The 19592-nt window shown below is 39.1% G+C and overlaps 2 protein-coding genes across 6 annotated transcripts in view; both read left to right on the forward strand.

Moving 5' to 3' along the window:
• Positions 1 to 737: 737 nt before the first annotated feature.
• LOC145492274 (run domain Beclin-1-interacting and cysteine-rich domain-containing protein-like) overlaps positions 738 to 19592 on the forward strand; it is a 58479-nt gene continuing 39624 nt past the window's right edge. For all 4 annotated transcript variants that reach the window (XR_014049968.1, XR_014049969.1, XR_014049967.1 and 1 more), the window contains exons 1-3: positions 738 to 1050; positions 11409 to 11601; positions 13755 to 13861. Coding sequence is in view for 1 of the 4 variants with exons in the window: in XM_081471671.1 (XP_081327797.1) it covers positions 841 to 1050; positions 11409 to 11601; positions 13755 to 13861 (510 nt within the window). In the remaining 3 variants the exon portion in view is untranslated. The remainder of the gene's footprint in view (positions 1051 to 11408; positions 11602 to 13754; positions 13862 to 19592) is intronic.
• LOC145492326 (uncharacterized) lies at positions 1057 to 11392 on the forward strand. 2 transcript variants are annotated; one of them, XM_081471755.1, is made up of 2 exons: positions 1057 to 3037; positions 4200 to 11392. In XM_081471755.1, exons 1-2 carry the CDS (start codon positions 3034 to 3036, stop codon positions 5867 to 5869), a joined length of 1674 nt encoding a protein of 557 aa, XP_081327881.1. In that variant the 5' UTR covers positions 1057 to 3033; the 3' UTR covers positions 5870 to 11392. The 2 variants fall into 2 exon arrangements, with proteins under 2 accessions (XP_081327881.1, XP_081327882.1); XM_081471756.1 differs by lacking the exon at positions 1057 to 3037 and having other exon boundaries at positions 3957 to 11392.

A 19592-nucleotide genomic window follows, 5' to 3' on the forward strand; every position in this document is an offset into this window, starting at 1 on the left:
AAAGCACCTCAAGTAGGTAAACCGCCACAAGTAAGTCAAGCACCTCCAGTAAGCAAAGCATCTCAAGTAAGCAAGGCACCTAAAGTAAGCAAAGCCTCAAGCAAGTAAAGCACCTTAAGTAAGGCAAGCAGCTCAGGTAAGCAAAGCACCTCAAGTACGTCAAGCACCTCAAGTAAGCAAAGCATCTCAAGTAAGTCAAGTACCTCAAGTACGTCAGGAGCCTTAAGAACGCAAAAGATTCTCAAGTAAGCAAAGCACCTCAAGTAAGCAAAGCACCTCAAGTAAGCAAAGCACCTCAAATAGGCAAAGCACCTCAAGTAAGTCAAGTAAGTCAAGCACCTCAAGAAAGCAAAGATCCTCAAGTGAGCAAAGCACCTCAAGTGAGGAAAGCACCTCAAGTAGGCAAAGCACCTCAAGCAAGCAAGGCACCTCAAGTAAGGAAAGCACCTCAAGTACGCAAATCACCTCAAGTAAGCAAAGCACCTCAAGTAGGCAAAACACCTCAAGTAAGGAAAGCACCTGAAGTAAGTCAAGAATCTCAAGTAAGTCAAGCATGTCAAGTAAGTCAAGCACTTCAAGTAAGTCAAGCATGCCAAGTTAGACAAGAATCTCAAGTAAGACAAGCACCTCGAGTAAGACAAGCAACTCAAGTAAGTCAAGCATGTCAAGTAAGACAGGCATCTCAAGCATGTCAAGCATATATGAAACATATATTTCGGTACAATATATGTCCCCATACATGACCTACCTACCTAACAGAAACCCTTGTACCCAGGGTCTCCACTTTTCAAAAATCGAGGAAACCTGAATACCAGAGTTTTACGTCACGCAATAACAAAGATGGCGGAAACGGCGGATGAGGATGAGGAGGATGCGCCGGGAGCAATACGGCATGCAAAAAAAAGGTGGTCGCTGTTGTTTGCTCTCAAATGTACGGTGGAAAACATTCTGACGTCTGACTCACAAAGTAGCGTGGATACCAACGATAGATTTAACCGAGTTAAAAGTGATTTGGAACGCATTATCAAGCACGGGCAACGGAAACAGCTGGTAAGCTGAATTTTCATTTTTATGGTAACCGGTCGTTTCTTCTATGTGGTGTTCACGAACTTTCAGTTCGCTATCGTCTGGTAAAGGTAAATAAATTAATTTCGATAGTTTTTTATAAAGTTTACCAAGCTTCAACTTCAGTGTTACTATACTAGCGAATAAAACCCGGAGTAAAAACACGGACAACTACTTTCCACCGACTTGAACATGCCGTCGAATGTTAAAGCACTCGTAGGCGAAGCGACTATAATTCTTCCTAAGAGGTTAATGAAAATGACTGAAGATGTCCCTTGGTTCAAATGTAGCTATTTCTGCCAACATAATGTCATAATGGCTCAAAACAGTTTCCAACACTTACATTTTGATGGATCGTTTATAACCACTCTTTATCACTTGATACTATAATCATGGTATCAAAAAACTGCCCAATCTTGGTGAACACCTTGTCAGGGCTCGAAATTAACTTTTTCGTCCGGGAGCCAGCTGGTGACTAATGGAAAAATTTTGGTCGCCTACTTATGTTATATATAACTTACACAAGAACACGATTTTATACGTTACTTTGCATGCAAGAAAAGTCACAATTGAAGAGCGAAAATGATTAGAAACAACACGAGTAACTCTTAGTTATAAAGCTACCGTTGTTCTCAGGTGATATGTCTCTAGGCCGAAGGTGATGGTTGTCTCCATAGTCATTTTAAATGAAGCGAAGCATAAAACGTTTTAAGTCCGTGGCTTTCATTGTGAGACAAACACGGGTCCCTGTGTATCTTCCCTTTGCTACTTCTTCGAAATGCCGTTCTTTATATTCGACTTGCTTTCCTTGATGCCTTTCAACAACTGATGAAGGATTCAAAGTTTGGATTAGCCTTTTGGCTGAATCTTCATTCCCTGCTCGTAAAAACTCACGTAATTCCTTCAACTGATTGGTATCTGCTGCCATTTTCGTGGCAAATGAAAAGCACACGGTGTTGAAGTGTGCTTGCGATCCCAATTTCGGAAGAAACAATATGGCGTGCCATGAACACAGTATTGACGTATTGAAATACTTTCAATTTTTTTCGATTAACTTGTAATATTCAGACATTATTTTAACAAACCAAAATACATGAAAACAAATAAAAATGAAAGAGGCATTTGGGGCGTTTGAATTTGGCCTCACTGAAATGTACTTTCCTTCCCCGGGCTTCAGGGAAATAAGTGTAAACTAAAGGTGTTTTTGTTAGGCAGCATTACCGCATTATATTCTTGGTTTTCATGTGACATAGTCATATTCCTAAATTAGAAATTATCTTTTCTTCCGATGTTTTAGTTTCATCAGATAAAAGACCCTATAGGAATGTGACGTTTGATAATGCTTAAGCTTGACAGAGTTCTTTTTTTTTGTAATAGAGCACTCCAAGCTTTTGCATTGTGTGAGATGAAAATGGCGGCCCAAAAAGACTGTTGCGTAGGTTAAAAGATGAGTTATCGCTGTAGTTTTTGCTAAATAAACGGTGCTTGCTCTAGAAGAAGCATCTTTTTCAATGTGTCAGAGCTCTAGAGTAAAAATTTTCGTTTCAATAGCAAAACTCAACGACAGATGTTTTTGTTCTAATTACGGCTGCCATGTTTGTGCCCCTCCGAAGGACACAAACATGGCGTCTCCATACAAAGCTCTATAAATTTGGGTGACACACTTTTGCGAATAACGGGCAAATGAAAAACAGCAGAAACCTGATTCTTGGCGAGGTTGTTTATATAGCAATCATCTATCATATCCCAGATTCTTGAGTTTATTTATTGAATATATACAGGCAAAAACTAACGATAGACAAATCTGACGTTTCGGCGACATCTTGGCGCCATTGTCAAGGGAAACTAATTAAATATGCGATTTCAAGAGTAACTAAGAGTTCAGAGTTTCTAATTTGCATAAGTTAGACAAAGACTTTAGCACGAACTGAGTCTGATTGTACATTTAAACACGGTCGTAATTGTTTAATGAGTAACATCTCATTAATGAGACAATCAAACTTGTTGTGTGACCAGTGCGATGCTGGTTATGTCGGTTACACCCGTGGCCATCTGTTCGTACGCATTGATGGACATAGAAGCAAGACCTCGTCAGTACGCAATCACTATGATAATAGACACGCAGGCAAGATTCCAGATGACCTTCGCAATTGTTTTAGCGTGTTGAAAAAATGCCACAAGTTTGATTGTCTCATTAATGAGATGTTACTCATTAAACAATTACGACCGTGTTTAAATGTACAATCAGACTCAGTTCGTGCTAAAGTCTTTGTCTAACTTATGCAAATTAGAAACTCTGAACTCTTCCCTTGACAATGTTTCCCTTGACAATGGCGCCAAGATGTCGCCGAAATGTCAGATTTGTCTATCGTTAGTTTTTGTCTGTATATGTTTATCTAAATCATTATTGATTAGAATTCTCAAACGCGATGATCAGCTACACCTATTCCGGAGTCTCAAAAAGTGTAGCAAGAAGCAAATTAATTGCGATTGTTCAATCGAGTTTCTTAGACTCTGCCAGAACTTCAACCTTACACCAACATTCGCTAGGGTTGACAAAGACAAGACATCAAAGTGGAAAAAGTCTTTGGAATCCTATAGCAAAAATGTTCTTGCCGAGGAGCCCCGTGCCAAGATCAAACAGAGTGAAGTCCTCAGAAGTGAGATCAACTCCATCTACACTAATATGCGACAAGCCTGCAGTTTGTTTCGGTACACTTGCATTCTTCGCATTATTAGCGGCCTTTGAAAGGATTACTACCATGTCATGTCTGTGCACACTCGTAAGATCTCGAGGTTACTAAACACTGAAGTCGATGTCGACGAGAATATCACAAACATCTCCTCGCATGAGCTCAGTTTCTTTCAGAAATTGGTTCTCTGTTGAGGCTTAAAGTTCGCCATACCCCAGCGTATCTCAAACATTGAGATTAAGGCGAGCTTTGAGAAGGCCTACTGGGACTTGGAACGGCATCTAAACAGTGAAAACTCTAAGGAACTGGCTGCCGCAACATTAAAATCTATAGCTCTCAATTGCATCAACCATAAAGGTCCGAGTCCTCCTAAACAGCTTTTGACAGCCATTAAACAACTAAAGCACCGTGATGATATCGTCATAACAAAACCGGACAAAGGCTCAGGTGTTGTTGTAATGGATAAGTCGGAATATATACATCTACTATCCGAAGCTTCTGTCAATGACACCAGCAAATTTCGTCCCATTCCTTCTGAACGACCAAAAACCCGAGGTAGACCACCCAAGCACTATCATCCACTTTTAGCAAAGGAGGCTCTTGTACAATCTATCATCACAAGGATCCTCCCTCACGCTGTGGCCCAGTCTCTTCGTCCGACCGGTTCTAGACTGGCACACCTGTACGGGTTACTGAAAACACACAAGGAGAAATTAGCCATGCAACCAATCCTATCAGTGACTAATACGTATAATTATGCTCTGGCGAAATGGTTGGACAACAAGCTCAAACCGTTGTCGTTAAATCAGTACACAGTCACGGACATTTTCGATTTTATGAACGAACTACCACAAGACCTCAACATAACACCTGGTGACTTGCTGGTGTCCTATGATGTGTCCTCCTTGTTCACGAATGTACCTTTGGATGAAACCATTACGATTCTTGCAGACAGAGCCTTTAGAAACAACTGGTTTAATTCCGAGTATGATTTGAACATTTCAAAGCAAGACCTTATTGATCTTTTGGGTGTGGCCACCAAGAGGCAGCTTTTCCAATTTAATGGATCCCTGTATGAACAGATCGACGGAGTAGCAATGGGGTCCCCCCTTGGGCCCTTGCTAGCCAACATATTCATGTTGTCTATTGAAGAGAAATTAGATGTTGAGGGCAAGCTGCCACCTTACTATCGTCGATATGTTGATGACACATTCACTGTGATGCCCGATTTGTCTACAGCTAGGGACTTTCTTAACACCCTCAACCATGCTCACCCCGCCATCAACTTCACTATGGAGGTCGAAAATGATGGAATGCTTCCCTTTCTCGGTACTCAACTCCTAAACAGAGCACCTTGTATTGAAACTAAAGTGTTTGTGAAGCCAACAAACAGTGGTCTGCTTCTCCATTACCACAGTCATGTCGATAATAGGTACAAGCGCGGACTATTGACAACTATGCTCGATTGCGCACATCGCCTGTCTTCGTCATGGTCCTACTTCACTGAGGAGTGCGAACGACTGAAGTCTGTTTTCTCTAAACTGAAATATCCCAAGCACCTTGTTGACTCCACTGTCAAAACCTTCCTAAATTTAAAGGTCACTGACCAGCCCTCATTACGGTCCAGATCTACGACAGAAAACACTACTTGGGTTGTCATACCCTTTAAAGACCAGGAGTCTGCTAATATCGTGAAGACACAGTTGAAAGATCTCAGTGTGAAGCTGCAGACTAGTGTTCAACCGGTGTTTACGAGCCGCAAGATTGCCCAGGAGTTCCCGACAAGCGAACCTAAGCCTCAGCTCATTGATCAACAATGCATTGTGTATAACTTCAAGTGTGACCAGTGCGATGCTGGTTATGTCGGTTACACCCGTGGCCATCTGTTCATACGTGTTGATGGACATAGAAGCAAGACCTCGTCAGTACGCAATCACTATGATAATAGACACGCAGGCAGGATTCCGGATGACCTTCGCAATTGTTTTAGCGTGTTGAAAAAATGCCACAACAAGTTTGATTGTCTCATTAATGAGATGTTACTCATTAAACAATTACAACCGTGTTTAAATGTACAATCAGACTCAGTTCGCGCTAAAGTCTTTGTCTAACTTATGCAAATTAGAAACTCTGAACTCTTAGTTACTCTTGAAATCGCATATTTAATTAGTTTCCCTTGACAATGGCGCCAAGATGTCGCCGAAACGTCAGATTTGTCTATCGTTAGTTTTTGCCTGTATATGTTTATCTAAATCATTGTTGATTATTTATTGAATGGTTACGATTTTTAGTTTTTGGTGAAAAACGAGAATTGGCTGCTTCTTTGGAGAAAATATATTCTTGTATATTGGGTGGAGTTGCAAAAATTTGTTGGAAAATTTAAAATATAAAACCCTAGTATGCAAAAAGAATTGCAATGATGTTTTCTTTTTGCTGGCTAGCTACTTGAATATTTCGACTTTTAAGTGGTAAATATCCTTTCAGAAACTACAGAAATTCATTCAGTACAGCTAGATGAAGTTTTCCAAAGTATCACACAAAAAAAGCCCAAGAATTTAGAGACATTTATCTTTATTCAACTGTAAATATAATGTCAGTAGCCACATCACTCCAATTCCAAAAATATTTGTTACCAAAGTAGGGCATCAACAGAGACACAATCCATTGGCATACATGACGTACATTTATTCAATACTGAGCTTGCAATGCATTTTAGGGTGAAATTCAAATATGGCTGTTTTCGGCTGTTTTGTGAGCAGAGAGAGACTTTGTTGCCGCATTTTGGCCCATATTTCTGGTGTTAAAAGCAAAACAGGACCAGAGTACTATTGCTTTCCATTTAATTTATTGCGTGAATGATTTTTTGACCGATTTCATGAGAAGATTGAAGTCATCAGACAGATTAGATGGGAATGAAAACTCCATGTTTAGGTGCCCACTTGGGCACCTAAACATGGTGGGCACCTAAAATTTAGGTGCCCACTCGGAAGGGGGGGGTCCAGTTTGATCCTCCACCTTGCAGGATTTTCTGTTCCATGGGGCCCATGGGACTCCCCCCAACCCCTGGAATTTCCATGATTGTTCTACTTGGGTCCCTCTACCCCTTGGAAATTCCATATCCACAAATAACAAGACTTTGATCATTTATTTTAATCCCCTATGTACTGTAATAAAATTTATATATTGTAGATGGAGACACAAGGCGCTATATTTTCACAAACAATTGGAAATCTTGATTTGGTCATACGATGTACACTATTTTATTGTACATTGTTTATGGGGATATTTACCGGATCAGCATCCAAGCTGCTGGGTAATGAAAGGTTAAGGCTCTGATCATGAGATTTAATTTCCAAAAATTAAAATGACTGTGGAAAATTCCAGACATAAATTCGTTTCGTGTTAAAAATGCGTTTGAACAATTGACTTAGAAGCGCTTCACTCCAAAATGGCATAGCAGCTGACTTTTTCTTCTTTCAAAGAAGTTTTCAGGCATATAATTCATGGCAGGCCACCATATAGTCTCCCAGCTATCCCATATAATGCCTATAACACCCGTGTGAGTCCATTTACCCATGTAAACCCCTGTATACCCATGTAAACCCTTGTATACCCCTCTGTTCGCCTAAAAAACGCAAAAACATTGCGTATAAAACCCAACTAATTTATTTAAGGCAGCATGGCTGAGTGGTTAGGGTGTTGGACTTGAAATCCAGACGAGGGTATACAAGGTTAACAGGGGTTTACAAGGGTATGCAAGGGTTTACAGGGGTATCCAAAGGTATACAGGGGATTACAAGGGATTATAAGGGTTTACAAGGGTATACAAGGGTTTACAAGGATATACAAGGGATTACAAAGGTATGCCAGGGATTACAAAGGTATACAAGGGTTTACAGGGGTATACAGGGGATTACAAGGGATTACAAGGGTTTACAAGGGTATACAAGGGATTACAAGGGTATACAAGGGTTTACAAAGGTATACGAGGGATTACAAGGGATTCCAAGGGATTACAAGGGTATACAAGGGTTTACAAGGGTATACGGGGGTGTACAGGGGTAAACAAGGGTTTAGAGGGGTATTCAAGGGATTACAGGGTTATACAAGGGATTACAAGGGTATACAAGGGTTAACAAAGGTATACAGGGGATTGCAAGAGATTACAAGGGTTTACAAGGGTATACAAGGGATTACAAGGGTATACAAGGGTTTACAAAGGTATACGAGGGATTACAAGGGATTCCAAGGGTTTACAAGGGTATACGGGGGTGTACAGGGGTAAACAAGGGTTTAGAGGGGTATTCTGAAAGGGATTACAGGGTTATACAAGGGATTACAAGGGTATACAGGGGTTAACATGGGTTTACAAGGGTATACAGGGGTATACAGGGGTTTACAGTGGTATACAAGGGCTTACAGGGGTATACAGGGGTTTACAAGGGTTTAGAGGGGTGTACAAAGGATTACAAGGGATTGCAAGGGTTTACATAGGTATAGAAGGGATTACAAGGTATCAGAAGGGTTTACCAGTGTATACAGGGGTTTACAAGGGATTAGAAGGGTTTACAAGGGTATATGGGGGTTTACACGGGTATACAGGGGTTTACATGGGTAAATGGACTCACACGGGTGTTATAGGCATTATTATGGGATAGCTGGGAGACTATATGGTGGCCTACCATGAATTATATACCAGTTTTCATATGAGAATCTAAGAAAGCACCAAAAATTTAACTCTCTTAATTAAACAACCCAGTCAAAGTTTTAATTTATGCATAGTTGAAACAACATATCGAATTACTTTAGGGCCTGTTTACATAGAAAGAGGATGATCCTAGTGCTAGGATCATCCTAGAAGGTTCATTTGGTTTACATGCAAAAACGCGGCTCCTGGGATCAACTTTTCGTTGGGTTTATATACAAGATTTGTGTTAAGTGCGGTTGCAAAGCAAGATGGCAGGTGACAATGACAAAAGCGTAGTTTTAGGAGTTCTCTCTTTACTGGCATTGATAACTGCCTTTTAGCTCGCAGGAAGACTCCAAAATTCATTACTTCCCACTGACTCTCTACTTTGGGCCCTGTATTTTGAAAACAACATTGGCCCTCCACGTTGCATGTCAGTATCGTCGTCTTCTTCGTTGGGCAGAGATATTGGGCAGAGATATTCGAAATTGTAGGCCTTTTGAGGTTTCAGTTGATAAGTGTGGAAATCCCGCCATGTTGTTTCTTAGAACTCGTCCCCAGGGCCACCTGCGGTTTCAAGATGGTGAGTGGGCAAACTGGGCCTCCTGAGGCCATTTACATGGAGGTAGGATCATCCTAGTGCCAGGATCATCCTTCCTCTCAGATAGGATTATCCTAGCGGTAGGATGATCCTTGCACTGGGGCCCAATACAACCCTTCACATGTAAACTGAAAGGTGAAAACATACCACGCTCGGATGATCCTAGTCCTAGGATGATCCTAGCACTAAGATCATCCTCTTTCCATGTAAACGGGCCCTTACACATGCGGAAGTGAAGTCGTCACGCAACATGTTTTTCAAAACAGCTGTTCGCCAAATTTCGCTTAGATATTTCTTTCAGGAAAGGAATACATGAATAAAGTCATACGCTTTGTCTTTGTAGTTTGTAAATGATAGTAAATTCTTTTTAAGCCTTAGTGTTTTTGACTTGTCACATGTTTCATGTTCGTGAAATATTGTTCAGTCGTTTCATAAATAACCAAATGAAATCTTGGCTACCTCTCCAGCACTCCTTGCTATCCACGGTTACATATGCTTCAAGACAATTAGACAAATGGCATTGAATCGACTTTGCTAACATAAGCAAACTATTAACTACGTGGATAACAATGAAAATATGTGATAGCCTTGTTATGGCAAGTTTTTGTCTTGCATCGCTGCTGTGCTGTCGGGACACATGGTCAGTAAAAAATTACCAGTTTAATTGATTTCGGTTGCTTAAATTTTACATTTTACTTTAAAAAAAGATTTGTATTGAATCACGTTCTCTCATGAACTGTCTGCTACACACAGCGTCTGAAGTTTACCATTAGAACAAAAAAAAAAAAAAAAAAAAACCCAACATTGTTTCACTCCTGTCCACTTCATGCTTGCCTGTCAGGCAACCTGTGAAAAGAAGGCACTAACCCGACCGATCGTTTCACTAGTCCTGGGCTATTGGACAGCCTTTTTGTCATGCCCTGCTACATCAACAGCTTGTGCTAGTTCTGTGTTTTTATTGAGTTATGGAAACACGATTTTTTACCAATCACTGTGTGTATTTTCTTAGGACTGTTTTCTAATTTCCATTAAAGTTTGGCAAGAATATCTTCGAATGACGACTTACCAGACGAGTGCTTTTTTACCTTTATTTATCTTTGGAAATGCCCAAATAATTTGCCAATAATATGCAACATAGTGTTTCAAAAATAGACAAAGTGAAATATGCTTTCCTCTAGTGATACTTCATATAACGGTTACACGTGTATGAAGTGATACACAATATGAATCTCACAAAGATTCATCTTGAAATGGAAACTGGTTTGAAAATTAAAGTGCCTCCATTGTAGTCATCTCTGGGTTTAAGGTCTTTTTAGTATAATTTTTCATTGAAGGAAGAAACGTTAGTCTTCCACGTACCAACAAGTTGTTTACTCCAATGTCTCGATTCTAGGGATATGTGGGAATTTGGGAGTGCCAGCTGTTTTTCAGTTTAAACTATGGAAATATGTCAAAAGTTGATGATAAAAACAAGGATAAAAATAATGGTAAAATCGGTCCGTGATCCTGTGTAAGCTATCTTTAATGGACCAGATTAAGAAAGCTCAACACGAAATGGCAACCTGGGCCCACATAATTATGAGATAGCGAAAAAACGTATGGTTTGTGAATCACTGTGGGGAGGCATCTATTTGGAAGAGTGAAAATTATACCGGGCGAGTGCATTTTGAAAGTGACTCACCCGAATGACGAGTGCTGTCAAAATTTAGTTTCCAACGCTGTTAATGACCCCTCAAGAGAAGCAGCCTTCCAAAAATAGTTAAAATTCATGGTATTTAGCCAAGTTTTGGAGGTAGCACCCAGTTGGAAGTACATGTGATGATACCCCAAAAGATTTAGTGACCTGGGCCCATTTGTTCAAAGCTCGATTAAGCTAACCCGGGATTAACAAGAATTTTGATTTCAGTTTTGTAACTTTTCGGTGAGGTTTTCTGTTTTCAATGTTTGTCCTTCAGTTTTGAGCTTGACTAAGATCAAACTACACAAAATGTGAACAGTAAAAAACATTTTTATACAAGAAAAATTGATACTTCGGTTTACTTTTTAATCTTGGGTTAGTGTTAACCGGCTTTCGAACAACCCGGCCCTGGAGTATAACTAGTTATTAAATGAAACCTAGGAAACAGTGTAGCCTACAGGTACAACAAGCTTTTGCAATGTAAACTGATCTTATGTTTATCATAATTGCCTTCATTCCAAAGGCATTGTATTAATAATTAAACAACACTTTGCTGATTAGATCAGATAATTGTTTTGACATCTCAAATGAACTTTACGAGTTCCAGTTACAGAATAAAGTCTACCAACCACAAATGTTTAATCACCAGTAAAATCCTTTACATGATTCAAATGTTGTTTGCAGAGGGCCAATGACAAGATTGACAAGAACAATATAAATTCAATCACATCATGTCAAGCAACTGTTCCTAAGGATGCTGAAGTTTACAATGAAGATGAAAGCTTTTATCAAGCTTTGCTAGATTGTTGTTTGTCTTCTTCAAATCTTTTAGAACTGAAAAATAACAGGATGGAACAATTACATTACTTTTACCAAGGTAGGTCACATGTATGTTATGGTTGAGCTAGCATGATGACCCAGTAGGTTGGGATCATAAATCTGCCTGACTGCATCTTGCCTTAGTTAGCCTAACTACCAAAAAAAAAAAGAAAGAAAAACGGTTTGAAGAGGAGGACATAAAATTAAACACAATTTGGCTTCTCCACGTCAGTTTTGACACAGGCACGGTGCTGAATTTGTAAAGCAGGGTAGTGTATATTTTTTCATTTGGGCGAATAAAAATAGTTTCAGTGGAGTGAAAACATCTTTGTTTGAATGAAAAACTATTTTCAGTCAACGTCCAGTAACACTGAAGGTTTTTTGATGACTTACTAATCAATTTCTTTTTTTAATAACATTAATAATTCTTTTCATTTCGGCAGCTCCCAAGTATATTTCTACCAGAAAACGTGTATGCTCTGTGGAAGGGATTTGACTTATAAGCATTATATTGAGTTGGATTTGTTTATTTATTTAAAAATGCTGGCGAGGGCTTCGTTTTTACTCTTGACTAGAAATATATGACTTCTTTTTGTCTACAGTTTTTACAGCTTTGATACATTGATGTGGAGATTGGTTTCATACTTTGAAACTGGAAAATTCTTGCACAAAATGTTGAAATTTTCATTTTCATGCCAAACATGGCTATTTATAGTCGTGGAAAGAAATTTTGACCAGGGCAGATTTTGATCATGTGCTAGGTAACCACTTCTGAACTGTAAACGTACATCACGCAATGAGCAAGACAATGTTATAATTAATTTTTGTAATTTTTGTCAAACTTCATCTGAACACTTGATTATACCCATGTGACTAATACTTGCTCTTTAATGTTTCAAAATCTTTATCAAAAATTTAGTCAGTGGATGGCTTGCCTGTGTTCTTGCCCGTGTGGCAAGTGAGCAGAGAAAGTTACTTGAGAGGAAAATGTACTTGTTCAGCACGAGCAGACAGGGTTTTGTTTTCAAGTCCTACATATCCACTTGGATACACTCATGATAGACATGCACTATGTATGTGCCAACCTAAGAAAAAATTGCCAATTTGACCTTCTTGACCCTAAAAATGTTGTTGAAAATAGAGTTCCACTGGATCAACCACAAAAATGCATCAAATATAACCTGGGACCAAGCCCTCTTGCACTTCAGCATGAGCAGCGAGGCTTTGAGAGACAAGCCTGTTAGCAAAGTGAGCTGGCATGAATTGAGAGCCTTCCCAGATCTGCCATTGTTTCCCAAATCTGAACTCTTCAGAGTTACTCACTAGCTCAATGTGTCAAATTGTTAGCCAACAGAAATTGAGCAAAAGTCAACAAAATGACCGCAAATTGCATTAGGCTTTTAGCCAGATGGGGATGCAGGCATCCTGTGGACACCCACTTTTTGAAAGAGGATGGGCATGCAAGGCGGGCAGTCATTTTTTTGTGAATTGAAAGCCTATTGAAGTAGGAATATTTCACTAAACTCTGAACAGTAATGGTTAGGTCAATCCAACAAGTGTTTTCAGTTTTGATGCAGAGTTTTAAACAAATTTAGAATTTAAGACTTACCTACATGGTAAAATAAACAGGCAGTCTACTCTCATCAATCTGGTGGTCATGCAAGAGTGACCTGATCAACACCATCACGACACTACAGTTTTTAATCACTGGCTAGTATATGCATGTATGTCTTGAAAGGTTCAAAAAGCTTCTGTCATAATGCACTGTTTTAAATGTTTTGACCATCAGTTTTTTTATGATTGACATTGATTGAGACTGCCCCTAGTCTCTCTGCTTGTCATTCTATAATGTGACTGTAATTGGGAATGGCAGAATGACCATGGCTGGCTCACACATACTTGTAGCAAGAGGTGTGCTAAAAATACAAGAGCTGTTGATTTGCTAGCAACCTCCCAGGAGAGATTTACAATCCAAACCACCACTTGCATTGTTTACTTTGAAATATAGATCAGGTAATTAAGAATATTACAGATTGCTACCTTTAGTTATACTGAATTTCCCTATGTTATAGCTTTATCACAAAATGTCTCAACACCATAACTTGTTTGCATGAAGTGCATGACTGTACAGAAATCTACAGTGCATATGTGCATGACTAAATAATTATGTAGTGTAAACATTACTCTTTTTGAACATTTTTAAACTTTTAGAATTTGCATTTTTGAGAAGTGCTCCTCATGTTGAAGCAATGTACACTTGTATGCGAGCTTTTGAGGAAGGTGACTGTCAACTGCTTGGCAAAATTGATCATGTGCTGGTGAGTATACTGTGTATGTTGTGACTGAAAAATATACTACTTCCAGTGAACACTGCGATTGGTGATTTTTTTGTAATCTGGTCTGTTTTTTTCTTCTCTGAATTTTCGGTGGCTTCTGTCCAACTTCATCAGAGTTGTAATGATTATCTTAATCCTGACACAATACCTTGAAAGGAAATCATAGCATCAGTTGAGCAAAGCGTTACCTGACTACTAGCCGCAGCTACATGTATGGAGGAAATCAAAGTTGAAGTGAGCTATATCCTTAAAAGTACTCAGCCTCCCAGAATGAGTAACATAGCCAAAGAAAGAGCTTTTAGCTCTGAAAAATGAGAACATACTCATTCTTCCCATGGACAAGTTTAATTCTGATGTGATAATGAACAAGTCCAATTACTAGGAGAAAATCAAGACAATGCTCCAAGACTGGAAGACTTGCCAGCCAATTACGGACAAGCAATAGAACCACACTACAAAATCTGCATTGGATCTACAGAGGGAGCTGCAAAACCTTATGGAGTTTGGCAACCTCTCCGTGGAGGAGTATAACCCTTCAACTTTTTAGTGCAGAGTGCACTATTGGGATAGTTTGGGGGTTGATGTCGCTAAAGCACTATCATGGCAATAAGGCACTATGGCACTATGGCACTATGGTACTATGGCACTAAGGTGCAAACTTTAATGTTTGTATAATTAATTAATTTCAATTAATTAATTAGGCTTGCAGTAAGGGGGTAGGATGGGGTAAGTACTTGTGAGCACTACGTAAAATGGGTGGTGCATGTACCTACGTTACTTCTTTGATCACTTCAAAAAGCTATATATTTGTTTCAGCAAGCCCCTTGCTCTCCTTGTGGTACTTTTCTCTTTAGAACAAAACCAATATTTGCTGTAAACACATGCACAGATTAATAGGCGTTAGAGTCAACTACATATTAGGTGGAAGATACATTTCATACAAGATCACACAATAACATTGAGCACTTTTCTTTGTGATAGAACCCAAAGAAGTCATACGCATGCATTCTAAAAAAATTGCAAAATTCGAGAGGTGTCTTGACCAATGGTAATTAATTGTAAGTTAGTCTTGAACTGTGAATGAAAATACACACATCAAACATGCACACTGCTTAGATTATGTCTCATCAAAATCCCTAGGTAACTAACAAGGCCAATACAAACCAGGAGTGAATGGTAGGGGTTATACAGGAACTGTGTTATGAGTACTGTGTCAGAGCTATACATTACACTCTGCACTATCTGCAATTGTTTCACTAGTTATGAAGTTCATAAGGTGGAACCTAAACCAAATAATCACCATTTCATACTCCCAGTGGAAAAGTTGAATCGCATCCTCCTGAGACCAATAATCAGGTATTCAAGTGCTCAGTGAAGGTACTCAGAACCTTACAAATGGATAACCAATATACCATGCAGAATTCAACTGAGTTTGCAGACTTCGTGCTGAGCCAACGGGTCGCTGATGATGAGGAGCTTGCATTCTTTGATGTCATGTCACTTTCACTTCCATTCCTGGAAAGCTGGCAATTGACTTTGTAAAAACGAAACTCTGACAGTCTGATTATGGAAAGATACAACTACCCTCACCGAGTCACAAGTTATAAACTGGGTTTTCGTCATTTGTGATGGAAATAATTATCTGGAATACCCAAATTGGTCAGAAACTCAGGGTACTGAATTTGGTCTTCCATCAGCAATCGCAATGGCCAGATCACAACATTGATGCTTGAACCATGAGGTTTGTTATTTGCAATGTCTGCAATGAAGACATCTGCAATGAAGACTTGAAGAATGATTGGGGAGAAGATCAGTCACTTCCGACTGAGGTTTCACTGCTTCGAAGGCAGCATTATACTGCTCCTCACTAGAACAAATACACTGCAGATAGCGGGAGATTCCTTTGCCAAATGAGAGTGATTTATTGCCAATTAAACAATTGCTTTGTGGGAGGCATGGTGGCCTCATGGTTAGTGCACTCAAATCTGGAGCGGACGGTCCGGGTTTGAGCCCTGGCTGGGGACATTGTGTCGTGTTCTTGGGCAAGACTCGTAACTCTCCATCCAGGTGCGTAAATGGGTACCAGCGAATTTAATGTTGGGGGATAACCCTGCGGTGGACTAGCATCCCATCCAAGGGGGAGTAGAAATACTCTTGGTCACTTCATGCCACTGAAATTGCCTAATGAAGAGACCAATCACAAACAGCTACTCAGATCCTATTAGTTTGCTGGGGGTCTCAGACAAGGATTCATGCGCTAATTCGGAGATAGTTGTTTACGGTTAAATTTCCATCTGTGATGTAGGCTAATCTTGTCATGGCCAACATAGAGGAAGAAGCCTTGCTACCTCTCCAGTTGCTGCTCGCTGTTGGTCAATGTGTGTGGATGCCTCCTACATATGTTTGAAGAGAACAAATGCAGAACTTTTCCCCCCAGCACCTGAACTCTATTGATGGTAACATCCAATTCACAATAGAGTGCACATGTCAACCTAACAGGGGCTAAAGTATTTAAGAGTGCCTGCCTGTAAAAATCAGACAAATTCTTAATTTCGCGGCAAGAGTCGAAAATTCGATTTCGCTCATATTCCTATGGTAGATAGGCTAGGGCATGACAAAAACCACTGGATAGTTTTTTTTTGGCAAAATATCCTTTTATTTCAAAGAAATATGCAAATTACCAAATTCCGTTAAAATCGTCATTTGACGCACCATTTTATTAAACAAGTTTGAGAGCCTCGCATGCAAAACCACATCATTCTTCCGTCTTTAAAACACTCAAATATTTTTGTGCAATGTTTAAATGTGTACTGGGTTGATTTTAGGGAATGTTGCGTTGTCTTTTTGGGTGCACAATAATTAAATTTCGAAGACATGTATTTCATTCACTTAAAAGTACTTCGTGAATATAATTAATTTTCACCATGTGCGAAACCTTCAAACGGACCAAGCTTCTGGTGGTTGAATCGCAGAAGGATGGTCTACAGATTCCTGTAAAAATTTCTTTGGGCAAATGATTGTGAGCGACGTGAGAGCTTTTCAAAGTACGTCAAAAATGCAAATATTTGACCATCCATCGTCAAATTTCAATTTACGGGTTAGGCGTATATTTTAGCATGCGCCACATGACTTGACCTATGTTAAGTTGAAATAGACACAGAGCTGATAATTTCGAAATGTTCTAACCTTATTCGCTGTAAAAGGCAGGTCCAAAGCCAATTTGACGTGTTTCTAGTTGATCTCTCACCATTCGTCGCACATAAAGCAGATGTTTGCTTTTGTTTACACAAGGTTAACGTCCGATGTACACCGCCAACTGTCAACTTATTTAACGGTTGAATACGATGAATCTGTGACCCTGTTCTGTCGCACTTTGTAATAATCATCGCACTTTGTAATACCTGTCGCACTTTGTAATAAAACTGTCGCACTTTGTAATACCTGTCGCACTTTGTAATAACACTTGTCACACTTTGTAATAAAATAGCTGTCACACTTTGTAATAACAAGCTGTCGCACTTTGTAATAAATTAAGCTGTCACACTTTATAATAACAAGTTGTCACACTTTGTAATAAGCTTTCAAATTTCCTTTGAATAGGATATTTGGTAGTAATTATATGACTTAACTAATCCCCCAGGGCACAAATACGTCCTTCTTTGATATTTTACTTTGTATACTAAACTGAGGAGATGAAAAAGAAACGTTCTCCCCCACGCTTCTCGCAATTGTTATTTGTCTTGACTACGATGTATCGCGACAGAAACACTTTGTCATCACGAATAATAACTTAAAAATCGGTTTTGTTAAGCTGCTCCATTGGCTAGGTACTAGTCTAATTTATCGTGCAAATGAGACCCTATTGCATGTTTAATTTGTCAATGATAGCTTAATTCAGGTATTAAAAAGGTATTTATCACATCTTAAATAAAGATTCGAATTTTAAATATACTGGCATCTCCTGTGGATGAAAATAAAAAGGTTTGTTTCCGTGGGAGTTTTAGAGAGGACGAAACTGGAAAGCAACTTGCAGGGACATAGTGTATCAATAAAAGAGTAGAGGACACATCTTGCTGGTATTTATAACAGCTGTACAAAATGGTACGATCCGGAAATAAAGGCTTTGACTGGGAGTCTTCTAAGAAGGGACCGTTAACTATAGTTGAATAGAATAATTGTGAAATAGTATCGTATTTTAATTCAAAAATCGCATTGGCTTGACATAAGCCAGAATATGGAACAGCAACCATCATAGCCGTAATCAGTATATGTGGTATTAAAGCATTGAATCAGAACCATTGAATAAAAGTCTATTTCAACCTTGAATAAGCAACGATGCCGTTCGAGTAGAACCGAAAACGAATCTGTACATTATTATTTAGGCAAACGGATGAACACACTTTTTAGTACATGCAGTTGTCATTTAAAAAAAGAATAAAGTAACTTCATGAAATCGCGACAAGGTGAAATAAAAAGAGCAAAAAGAATTTTGGTATTTGTCTTGTAATGGTGTTCAAGGTATCCCGACTTTTAGCCATGATTGTAGCAACTATTTTAAATCCTGTGACTACTCCCCCAAAAAGTACCTCATATAGAACATGTGGCAAGTCACTTGAAGTCTCCATCTCCCTTACTAACCCTTGGACTCAACCCTCTCGCGTATCTTTTTATTTTTACCAGGAGTTATTTGCCCTCTGTTCACTTATTGCATTCCATCGTTGCTAAGCAAGCTGTGTTATCTCCAAAATAACAATTGCGAGAAGCGTGGGGGAGAATACATTTCTTTTTCATCTCCTCAGTTTAGTATACAAAGTAAAATATCAAAGAAGGACGTATTTGTGCCCTGGGGGATTAGTTAAGTCATATAATTTCTACCAAATATCCTATTCAAAGGAAATTTGAAAGTTTATTACAAAGTGTGACAACTTGTTATTACAAAGTGTGACAGCTTAATTTATTACAAAGTGCGACAGCTTGTTATTACAAAGTGTGACAGCTATTTTATTACAAAGTGTGACAAGTGTTATTACAAAGTGCGACAGGTATTACAAAGTGCGACAGTTTTATTACAAAGTGCGACAGGTATTACAAAGTGCGATGATTATTACAAAGTGCGACAGAACAGGGTCACAGATTCATCGTATTCAACCGTTAAATAAGTTGACAGTTGGCGGTGTACATCGGACGTTAACCTTGTGTAAACAAAAGCAAACATCTGCTTTATGTGCGACGAATGGTGAGAGATCGACTAGAAACACGTCAAATTGGCTTTGGACCTGCCTTTTACAGCGAATAAGGTTAGAACATTTCGAAATTATCAGCTCTGTGTCTATTTCAACTTAACATAGGTCAAGTCATGTGGCGCATGCTAAAATATACGCCTAACCCGTAAATTGAAATTTGACGATGGATGGTCAAATATTTGCATTTTTGACGTACTTTGAAAAGCTCTCACGTCGCTCACAATCATTTGCCCAAAGAAATTTTTACAGGAATCTGTAGACCATCCTTCTGCGATTCAACCACCAGAAGCTTGGTCCGTTTGAAGGTTTCGCACATGGTGAAAATTAATTATATTCACGAAGTACTTTTAAGTGAATGAAATACATGTCTTCGAAATTTAATTATTGTGCACCCAAAAAGACAACGCAACATTCCCTAAAATCAACCCAGTACACATTTAAACATTGCACAAAAATATTTGAGTGTTTTA

This window comes from Orbicella franksi, chromosome 7 (assembly GCF_964199315.1).
Source record: "Orbicella franksi chromosome 7, jaOrbFran1.1, whole genome shotgun sequence".
NCBI classification, from domain to species: domain Eukaryota; kingdom Metazoa; phylum Cnidaria; class Anthozoa; order Scleractinia; family Merulinidae; genus Orbicella; species Orbicella franksi.